This window comes from Schistocerca serialis, chromosome 5, assembly GCF_023864345.2.
Source record: "Schistocerca serialis cubense isolate TAMUIC-IGC-003099 chromosome 5, iqSchSeri2.2, whole genome shotgun sequence".
NCBI lineage: Eukaryota > Metazoa > Arthropoda > Insecta > Orthoptera > Acrididae > Schistocerca > Schistocerca serialis.
This window is the reverse complement of record NC_064642.1, coordinates 628,043,615-628,055,729: the sequence shown is the minus strand read 5'-3', so window position 1 is coordinate 628,055,729 and position 12,115 is coordinate 628,043,615. Positions and strand designations below refer to the sequence as shown.

Here is a 12,115-nt window from a genome sequence, read left to right as displayed (position 1 = left end):
GTGTTTCTGTTACAAACGGTAGCAATCAGTATGGTAACTAAAAAAGAAATGGAAATGGAAGAAATAATAGCGCGTCGCCACCGCGGCAAAATAGTACAAATTAGCTGCCAAATGATGGTGTAAACTCGTCACTTTTCAACAAGCACAGGCGACATGATGTGCGGCGCAACTCTGGGTATTTTTCAAAGTGGAAATAAACCGCAACATTATTGAAATAACAGTCAGGGGAATAACTGGCACTCATACATCGGAAATGCGAGACAACTAACTGGTAACGAAAACCAGCAATAAAGCGCTCCAGCACCTAATAATACGGCAGAGAAAAGCTGGCCGCAACGCCCGCCTGTTAGACGTACTGAAGTCATGTGGATATGAATCGATCTGGTACCTCAGGTGCGTCAAACTAAATGCGGCCGTACTTTGCTCTCGAACGACGGTCACGGCGGGAATAAGGGGCAAGTCGAGTGAACATATAAATCTACTCCGATATAACGGTGGTACAGCTATCAGGGGTGAGCTTTGTACGGAGCACGGAGCCTGTGCTGTGTGTGTGTAAAAATAAATAAATAAATAAAACAGAATAATGATGCCATGCCATACAAGGTGCCTTTTATGCCGGAGACATACCTACTACTGTGGTAATCGACACAGGGGTACCCACGATGTCATGCCTTTTGAGTTATTTCAAAAGATTTGTGAATCATTCACACATCATACCCTCCTTCTCCAAAACAGTGGAATATAGGTGCTGCTGGCACTAAATCAAAGATCGTCTGTATGTAGACTCAGGCGGACGTTGAGACAGGAAATGGAGCCTTGATGAGAGTATTCCCCGATGCAGAAAATTTATTGGGGAACTGCATTTGGCGAATAGGATTCCTACAGAAGAGGAATGCATTAATCGACTTTTCCCGTAGGAAATGTTTGATTTCTCATTTTTTCACTAAATAATGGTTAAAAATTTACACCATGACATGCTTACAGCAAAGTGAACACATGTGTTCCAAAGAAGTTTAAGCAATGCACATATTCACAGAACAAAACAAAACAAAAAAAAAACAATGAATTGCTTGCAGAGACACTAACCGTATTGTATGCAATCAAAATAGGAACGAACTTCTGCCATGTCTTTGGCGGTTTTATAAATTATGTTTGCCGCCAGAATATTCTCTAAACCTCTGTTATCATGTTAATTGTAGTAATAACGCCGGGGTTTTATTAACAATGATAATTTAGATGAAACCGTTGTTTTTATGAATAGACAACTTGAAGAACCAAAACAGTTATAAAAGATATGTGAAATAGCCACAAATTAAAAATCGAAGTTTCCAGAATATGACATATGAAAGAGTTTGTTTATAGTATGTGATACTGAGGTTTCGTGTCAAATGAAATTGCTTTAGTGAAGTAAATTACGCTTTTGTAAATTAGCTATTGTGTAATGAATAATAAATTACATTCGTACAACTTAAATAACATTTGGAAATAAGTACACATGATATTTTTTATTACTTGAGTGGGTTAAATGAACGTAAATTCACAGACACCAATTCTCTTCAAAATTATGTTTCTGTTTACTTTTAAAGTAAAATCTGTAGGATGACTATCTCTCTGGGATTTCATACTTACAGAAATGATCTCGTATTTTATAAACAAACAAGTAAAATACAAAACCCGAAAATGGTCCAGAGTTTCTCGAACTTCAATGAAATTCATTATTCTGTATTTCTAGACTGAGATGGTATAACAAATTACGCAAGTGAAAGTGATACCGAACGATTCGTATTGTCTCCATAGCCTTAATCTTGGTATGTTACAATGCCTATCCTCAGGCATCTGTCAATTTAGGTTTTTCACCATTTTCGTTACTCTCTCCTGTGAGTCAAACATACCAGTGACCACTCATATTGTCGTTCTTGCATCCATGCGATATCCACAATTAGTTCTACTTGAGCAAAGCAATATTCTATGATGTGATTGTAAGCAACCTCATTTGTAGTGTGGCTGCATTTTCCCATTGTACTACATATTCAAGTCTGATAAATTCTATTCCTGTGGCTGAGCCTGTGTGTTCATTCCATTACGTATCACTACAAACTGTTACACCCAGGTAATTTTATGAGTACACTTATTCCAATTATGGCTGATTCATATATTTGGTCGTATGAAACCATATTTTCGCATTTTGAGAATTTGTATTTCTGAACATTTAAAGCAAATTTCCAGTCTCAGTACAATTGCCTCAATCTTATCAAGATCTGACTTAATATTTGTGCATCTTTTTCAGACAATACTTCATTTTAGGTAACTGCTTCTTTAGTAAAAATCTGAAGTTGTTATTAATACTGTCTGCAAGATCATTAATCTACAACATGAACAGCAGGGGTCTCAACAACTTCCCTGAGGCACACTTACAGTTACTGTACTTCTACATGTGTCAATGATTCTCCATCCAGGTTAATAAGATTCAACTCACCTATCAAGAAATCATTAATTCAGTCACAGTTATGTTGGTACTCCATATGATCATATATTTGCTGAGTGTTGGTGTCCTGCTGAGTCAAATACTTTATGGAAATCAAGAAATACTGTACCTCTGGGATTGCCAATTCATGGCTTTCAGGATGTCAAGTGAGAAGTTCGGTTTGCATGACCAATGTTTTTGGAATCAATGCTTGTTGGTATGCTGGTGATAATTCTGCTCAAGACACCTCTTTATGTTTGAGCTCAGAATGCATTCTAAGATTCAACAACAGATGGATAGCTAAAATACTAGACAGTAGATTCATGGATCTCTTCTGCTACCGCTTGCGTAAACAGGTGTGATATGCACTTTCATCCAACCAATGGGAACATGTTTTGTTTTAGGGATCTATGGCATACTATAGCTAACTCAGATTTAATTTCTATCTAAATTTTGACAGAGAACCCATTGGGTGCTGGAGATTTGCGCAGTTTTAGTGATTTCAGACATTTTTCAACACCAATGACGGTAATGTCTATGTAACTTACCTTTGCAGGAGTGTGCGAATTAAGCAGGGACCGGTATCTTGCCCTTTCTTGTTTAGACAAACATCAGAAAACATATATAACTTTGTTTAAGTCTCACCATAAATTTACACAAAATTTGCAAGAGATCACATTAGTTAATTCTTATTTAAAGGTTCCAAACTTTAGCTGTCATTGAAGCAAGTAATCAAACTGTGGAAACATGCATTGAAACCCAAACAGATTGTCTGAGTAAACCTGTAGTTGTAGATTTCAAACCCGCCCGATATATTTTTGTGATCACAGTAAACAGGGCAGTATTTAATGAAAGAGAGTAGTTGTTTACATCAATGGCTACTCGGCACTGTAAGTTTTCATCATTCAGGAAGCTCAGCCTCCCCGCATCATTATTAACTAGACATTCTTAGTCGTTTTCAAAACAGTTGAATGATATGTTTCTGAAAACCTTAAAAAACCAAGTAAATTAAAAATATCTTGCACTTTTCTCCTCACAGCTAATGATCAATGAAGTATCATCTGTGCCAAACTCACTGAGGAGCCACTTGATACCTTCGAGCACCCATCACGTCACCGTGGTCGAGCTGGAAGTCTCTGTAACTGAGAGCAGTCCACAAATAGAACAGCTGCCAACAGAAAAGCGGCGCTGCTTGTTTGCCAATGAGAGACACCTAATTCTTAGTCGCTACTCTCAAGTAGCATGCACAGTGGAATGTAGACTTGAGTACATGCTGCGAGTCTGTAATTGTACTACATATGTCTTCAACCAGATATCAGGTGAGTAATTCTGGTTGTGATTGCAAAGAATTCATATATACTAGTCAAAGCACTTAGGGAATCAGTGAAGACATTATGATATATCCTTTGGAGAGATGTCCGTCAGGCACAACTTGGAACGAAACCAGCAAGTATTACCACACAAAAAAGAATGAAGACGTGCTTGTCATCTGAGACATCAGCTAAACAAGTAAATGTGAAGAAGAGCATTGCTCTCAAGTTCTACAGCTACAAGAGTTATCAGTGTTCTGTGTTAACACTCACTTTGAGAGGAGTGAGACTGGTGCAATGTTTCAGCAACAACATGAGGCAGCAACTAACTACGGAGTATCTATAATGTGATGGTTGTGTACACGATTTCAACTAATGAGAGAAACAGAAAGAAGATCTGAGTTCAGTCACGCATAAGCAACTACAGCCAGGAACAGCTCTTATGTTTTCTTCGTAATCAGCTGTAATATGCAAAAGAATGCAGGTCATCTGTAACAAGCACTGCAAACTAAAACAGGATGCAAAATATCAATCTAGAATTTTCCTAATAGTCATTATTTCATTTGTCTTGCCATACATAAGTACATGATAAGTGTCTTATTAACAATGTAATATATTGGATGGTGGTGGAGGAAACTTTGGATGAGAACAGACCTAATGGGACAGCCATTTATTCTCCAACAAATCTTTATTTAGGACTGAATATGATAACCAGTCCAGCACCAGGTAGAGAGATAATTACTTTTTTCCTTTTTTGTCACCATTTCACTGACTGGTTTGGTGCACCCCACCATGACTCCCTCACCTGTGCCAATCCCTTCATCTCAGAGAAGCACTTAACAGCAAATGTTCTAAACTGTTTGTTGTGTGTATTCCATCTCGCGTCCGTCGGCCGTCGTAATTTAATGTATATATTATTATTGTTATTATTATTTTTTGATTGTTGCCGACTTACGTGGTGGGCCTTCATAAAAATGATATTTAAGTTGAACAATGTAATAAACTTTTCATATAAATTTCCTCGGCTAGTCAGTTGACGTTAAAGCAAAAGATCTTTAGTTATTAATTACAATTGCGGCCCACACACGCGCGAGAGTATTTTCTTACCTCCGTTAACCATTGTATTGTAGTCAGAGTCCTGGCTCTGGGTCTCGGCTATGCTACTGAAAATAAGAATCTTAAAGCTAAGTATTTCTGCAACTTCGTGCGGCTGTGGAGAAAAATTAATATTATGCTAATAGCGGGCGAGTTTTCCGCTTCCGCTGATTTTTCATAAGTTAATATCGCCACGTAATGGCGTCGTTGGCTGCATCGGCCGCTGCGATTGTTGAGCTGTAAATTACTTGAATGCAGGTTAATTCAAGGAAGGTGGACATGAAATCGGGATCACCTCTTACAAATTAAAAGTGCACAATAAATTTAAATCAGTATATTATATGCTTAACTCATACAAATATGCTTACATTCGTCAGCACACGCAAGATGTCCCTCTAGACACATTCAAGACAAGCGAAGAAGAAGTGAAGTCGACTAAAAAATTAACAAAAGAGCGTATCTTGTCGTCTCTTTAGATCATTCTGTCATAAATTATTTCTTTGCAATCTAAACCTACACAGAGAAATTATTATTTTACGGCTACATGATAAAAAAAATCTCTTACAAATTATGAATGTCTTCTTTATAAATAATTTAAAGTCTTTTCGTAATATGGCACTGGGGACGCTATATTGCCCCCCGAAATGTTTATGTCATAAAAAATGTTCGTGTTTTTTGACATAAATATTTCCACTTTCATGTCCACAGTGTCCACACGCAGATTTTTCTTTCACAGTTTACATATGTCACATCGTATGTTGTAATTACTGAGGTGCGTTGCACACAAAGTGTAGATGAGGTTCAAGGTATACAACCACGAGTTAGTCCGGAATATTTGAAGTCCCAGGGGTGTCAACTGTTCGCTCCCCATTTGGCGCGGCCGTAGGGAAACCTGGGGAAAACCTCGGCGGAGCGACAGACTAACTGCTTTGGTCACTTTCACTTAATTGTTTCTGGAATGTCATTGGAGTACAGGATGTGCATACAAATATTTTTGTTGCACTATGCAAAAAATGAGGTCATTAAAACAATTGATTGCGGTGTCGTTGATGATCTACGCCGCGACGTTTGGCTCGCGACGGCGTCGGTTGATGTGTTCGGTGCTCGGCGTTCGCGGCGGCTGCGGAGAGGTCAACGCCCGCTCGACGCCAGCGTGTGTCTCGCCGTCGCGGAACGTCAGAATCAGCTGATCGGCTGTACCGTTGGCGATGCGCTTCTGTCTCGGCCGGGCGTGGCGGAGTGGGATGATATCCGCCCCCCGCTCTTGTTGGCAGGAGTCAGCTCTGCTACGCATCTCCGACGTAGTACATGAAACACACACACAACCAACGTAATATTTGTTTCCCGCTTCAGATGGTTACGCTAGTGGGAAAGGAGCATTTATTAGTGCGGCAGTTGTTGTTAAGTTTTCGCCAGTTTCCGAGTGTCAAGCTAGCACTGTCTTGCAGAAAACATGACATGGACCTTCCCCCGTGAATGCAGTTTTGATGCAATACTGTTTCCATTACACGTCAGTTTTTGTCTTGATAAAATTATTTATGTTTTCGCCGCACTCGCAGGCACTGGTGAGTGTCCCAATACGAGCTTAGCACAAACATTCGCCGTTTCTGCGGTCGCTGTTTTGCAACAGTCCACGCATCGCATTCCAATCTCGCATTATTGTGCTCACTGAAACTACAGTCTGTCCCAAAAATATTGACTGTGGGTTCACTTCACGTTAACAGTTCACATTTATAGGCAAATTCACAGTTTTTCGTGCGTAATATTGGCGTTTGGCGTCCTCACCGCTGTTGAACGTTCAATACTAGCACTTCACTGTCCATATCACAGTTTCACCTTCACAGTTTTTCACACTGCTTAAAGTAACTGTTTCGATTAGTTCACAAACACTAATGTATTTCATTCAGTCTGAACTGGATTTTGGCTAGTGCTGGATTTTACCAGTCTCTCGCACTAATTATCTCTTTTTATTTTCCACTTAGAGTCGTACTTGCCTTCAGATTTTTTGACTATACAATTGTATTTCCGTCTCATCTGAGGTAAGTCCCCATGTCATGTCTGCCCACTCATTGCGTACTTGCTCTCCAGAGCCAGGCTCGACTTTACAAAACCTTGCCTCTCGCATTATTGTACACATTTTATAATCTAGGCCTAGCGTGCAAGTTCCTAGATTAATGTTAGATTTGTGACTTTTGTTTGCACTACAAATTCGTGCAAATCTCTGCCTTAGCAGATGGCAATATATTCTAACAATGCTTAGCGGTAGTCGCGTTTATTGATTTGCTTTGTACCTTGTCCACAACACATGAGGTACCTTGGGTGATGTACACCCTGCACTCACATTGTTAAGTAAATTATGCTTGAGCATATTTCAAGATCGGTATAGACATAAATACATGAAACGACTTATACACTATAATATTGAATTTCATAAGTTGCATTACTACTACAGTTCAAAAATATTCATGACACACTAATGAAAAATTCTTTCATCATTACATGCTATTGAATTTTTTAAAAATATTTTTAAAGCATTTTTCAACATGAAATTTTTAACATATTCTTAAACCTACGTTCATTTTTTTTTCTTCAAAATGCAATTGCTTAAAAATACTATTATTCCTTAACATCTACAAAATTGAATCGCACTAATCTTGTGTGCCTCATTGTCTTTAAATATTACACTAAAATCGGAACATTTACACACAGAAAAAATACGCTATAAACTTAACCTACTACACACAAAGGTCAACGTTGCTCTACTGAGCGAACTTCTTTAAGTCTTTGTATGGATAGAGTCCTTTAATCTCTCCAGATTCTACGTCACCCAACAAATAGCTACATCCATGTGGTATGTCTATGATTTTGTAGGGCCCGGCATACACCAGTTGCCATTTTTTATTCTTTTTCGCTAACAGAGATGACTTGGGATGAGTCCTTATTAGAACCAAGTCACCTGGTTGATACACTGTTACCTTCTTTATTTTCTTGTCATGCTTTTCCTTTCGGCGCTCCGCGCACCTCGTTAAGTTATTTAGAGTCTCAGCTATAATTTGTTCGTGAGGTACAACTTGTCGTGGTACAGTTGGTAATGGTGACAGCCAGCTGTCGGTTTCATTCTTTCCAAACATGACTTCTAGTGGAGTATAACCGGTGGCTGAATGTGGCAATCTATTATGGAGTTCCTCAAAAGTCGAAACGTATTCTGCCCACTTGGTGTGGCGATTCGGAACGTAAGTTCTCATGAACCTGTTCAACTCTTTAAAGGTACGCTCTACAAGACTGCTCTCCGGGTGAAATCGAGCTACAAAAATGTGTTTAACACCTTGCTCTTGTAGAAACGTTTTCCATTTGAGACCAGTAAAATAGGTGGCATTATCGGATAATATAATCTGTGGTTTGCCAACATTAACAAAATAATCTGTTCGTAATTTTTGAATGAGGGGTGTGGCCGTTGAAGCTTTTACAGGATACAATTTTAGAAATTTGGAAAAGGCATCATATACAGCAAATACATATTTCACACCACCTCTGCCAGTGGGTAGTGGCCCTAGAATGTCAACAGAAACTAGTCGTAATGGTTTGTTAGGAACAACAGGATGCAATTCACTTACAGTGGGCAGATTTGTAGGTTTCGTCCTTTGACAAACTACACATGTCCTTACAACATTCTGAATTATTCTTTTCATATTCTTAAAATGACATTGTCTTGCGAGAAGTGCTCTACATTTTTCAATACCCACGTGTCCCCACGAAAGGTGCACGTGCCAGATTAAATCACTAATACATACTTCCGGTACACAGATACACCACAAGTCCTTGTTAACCTCCTTCCGGTAATATAATACCCCATTTTGCACAGAATAATGGCTACCTATCTGATTTCCACCCGAAGATAGGAGTTCTTGTTTGACTTTTCCCCAAGCTGCATCTTCGTCCTGTAAACTAGGCAGTTGCTTGCACGTCTGCAGGAACTTTTTTCGACAAGTAGGGTCTTTCATAACTAAAATTTTGTACTCTGTTGCCTGTTCTAGTATTGTTGTTAACTCAGGCAGACCTTGTGGCAACCGTGACAAAGCATCAGGCACTACGTTGTCACAACCTTTTATATACATTATTTGAAATTGATATTCCTGCAGAGCAAGCACCCACCTAGTCAACCTGTCGTGCATTAACTTGCATGTCAGCAAAAAACTTAAGGCCTGATGATCACAGAAAATTTTTACATTTTTTCCGTACACATAGTATCTGAACTTCTTCATGGCCCATACTACTGCTAGTGTTTCGAGTTCGGTGACTGTATATGATCGTTCACAACTTGACAACACTCGGCTTGCGAAACCGATTATTCTTACGTTCTTGTTTCCACCATCCTCATCGATTTGAAATAAACACGCGCCTAGTCCGACAGTGGAGGCGTCTGTAGCAAGGCAAAATTCCTTTGACATGTCAGGATGTGACAGTAGATTAGCATTTAGAAGGGCTTGTCGTATTTGCTCAAATGACTGCTGGCACAGTTCATTCCATATCCAGGGTGTATTCTTTCTCAACAAGTTTAACAGGGTATTATCATTTAAAAGCTGGTCAGGTATGAATCGTCTGAAAAATGACACTAGACCCAGAAATGCCTTTAACTGTTTCTTGGTTCTAGGAGGAGGGAAGTTCTCAATTGCTGCCATTTTCTTCGGATCGGGCACAATACCTGTAGGTGATATTACATGACCAAGAAATTTTATTCTCTCCCTGCCAAATTTGGATTTTGCGAGGTTTGCTGTTACGCCTACCTCAGAAAATCTTTTTAGTACGCATCTCAGCGTGTCCATGTGGCTTTCCCAATCGGGAGTAGCTATTAATAAGTCATCGACATACAACGTTACTCGGTCCAACAAATCTGGTCCTAATACTTTATCGAGCGCTGCAATGAAGACACCTGCACTAACATTTAATCCAAATGGTAAAACTTTAAATTGGTAACTTCTGCCGGCAAACACAAAGGCAGTGTACTTTCTTGATGATTCAGTTAGTGGGATTTGCCAATACGACGAACGCATATCGACAGAGGTCAGATATTTAACTCCATAAAACTTCTGTATCTGTTCATCCAGGTTTTCTGGTCGCGTTCTGACAGGTACAATTATTTTGTTAATATCGCGCGCATCAAGCACGAGACGTATACTGCCGTCCGCTTTCGCTACGGCCACGAGCGGACTGCTGTACGGGGATAGAGATGGTTCAATTATCCCCCAATCAAGCATTTTTCTTATTTCCTTCGTAACTGCCTCCTTCTTTGACCACGGGATGGTGTAGTTTGCGTGACAGAAAGTATCGTGAGGTACCACTTCGATGTTATAGGTGTAGCCCTCGATAACACCGGGTTTTTCCGAAAACACATTCTCATAATCTGTAAGTAGCTGAGTCAATTCGTTTTGTTGTGCTTCAGTCAAATGTTCTGACTCCCTAACTTTCATGGCTATCAGTTTCCTTTTTTCCTCTCTGTCTTCAGTAATAAACTCCTTATAACATGCTTGTCTTGTACTTAAGTCAGAATATAAATTCATTACCTGTATTCCTTCGAATCTCGTTTGAAAGCTCCGGCAATATTTACCGTGCACTTCCCGTGTCCTCAACAACGGCAAAATTACACGTCTATCCTCATTCATAAGGCTTACTTCCCCGCACAAGAGGTCGATTTTTGCGTCCCTCTGGCGTAAAAATTCCATCCCCAGGATGCAAGCAACACCTAATCCCTTAACTACTAGGAACGAGCTTTTCATTGCTTCATTTCCTACCGTAAACTCGACTTGCACCTGGTGCTTTATGATATGAGATTGTGCACCTATTGCACCTGTAACACGACAATTCTTCACTGGCAATACTGGTATTCTATTATTTTGACTCAAGTACTTGTAAAAATTTGCGCTCATGACATTGGTTGACGCACCGGTATCGACTATTATGTGTATTGGTGCTCCATACATATCTGCTTGCAATATAGCCTGCACAACACTTTTGTCGGTTCGGTTACATGTCTGCGGTATGTCTACAAGTTCCTTTTCTATTTTTGTTCCTTCATTGTATCTCAGCATACAAAGTTTATGGCTGTCATCTGTGAATGTGCCCTCACTACACCATCCTGCAGCCAACAACGGAGAGCGTATTGTGGCTGTCTTTAGTTTAACGGATGAGCATCAGTGGGTTGACAGTTGTCTGTCACTTCCACTAACCTCACATTGTGGTTCTGGTTGTTGTTGTTGCTACTGTTGGGTTGGCCGCCCTGCCTCCCCGATGGTGTATTTTGATATTGTGTATGGCTCTGGTTTTGTGGTGGTCGGTTGTAACTCCCTGACATGTTCTGTGACGGACCTGGGTTGGCGTTCCATTGTGGCGCTGTGTTTTGTTGCCACTGTGGTGTCGGTTCGTTACGACCACGCCACTGGTTTCGGTTGTTCCGCCATTGCGGATTGCCGTTACCATTATGTCCATTACTCATGCGTCCATCATGATGTCTCTTTCGATTTTCACGATTATAACCGTTGCCGTTATAACCATTGCCATTGTTTGTGCCTTGATTCTGTTGCCGGTGCTCTTGCCTATTCCCGTTACCATTTGGTACTAAGTTACTACCGTTACTATGGCTGCTATTGTAATCGGCTTTGTGTTGATTATAGCCTGCATGGTTCCACTTGTTTTCGGTTTTCATATCTTCGATCAATAGATCAACAGAATCCACTATTTCCATGAATTGTTCTATATCGTATTCCGGCACATTGATGAAATATCTTTTAATTTCACTGGGCAACTTCATTTTTATTAATCTGATTATGTCACGATCGGACATTGGTTCGTCCCAGTACCTGGTTTTGTTTATATACTTTTCGAAATATTTGCGTAACGTTCCCATCTTAGGATTGTACATTTCTGGACTGTACAACTCCTTTCGTAGTCTTTCTTGGACGCTATCGGACCAGAATTTTTGCAAGAATGCACCTTCAAACTGTTGCATCGTTAGACATTTTTCGGACACGTCAGTGGCCCACAGTGCCGCGTCACCTTGGATAAAGGAGACCACGAACTGTATTCTTTGTCTTTCCGTCCATGTCCTGGGAAACACATTCCTGAAGCTCTTAATAAATACAACAGGGTGGACATTTCGTTTTTCGCTATTGAAGGGTTGGAATGTCCTGTGTTTTATTACATTGTCCTCTTTTTTGCATGTCTGATTGCTACATTCTGGGACATTCATCAC

The 12,115-nt window shown here is 39.9% G+C and overlaps 1 protein-coding gene across 1 annotated transcript in view; it reads left to right on the top strand.

Moving 5' to 3' along the window:
* LOC126482146 (sodium channel protein Nach-like) overlaps positions 1-4,091 on the top strand; it is a 53,244-nt gene extending 49,153 nt beyond the window's left edge. Inside the window, exons 4-5 of the mRNA XM_050106122.1 lie at positions 3,504-3,783; positions 4,081-4,091. Coding sequence (XP_049962079.1) covers positions 3,504-3,783; positions 4,081-4,091 — 291 coding nt within the window. The remainder of the gene's footprint in view (positions 1-3,503; positions 3,784-4,080) is intronic.
* Positions 4,092-12,115: the final 8,024 nt, after the last annotated feature.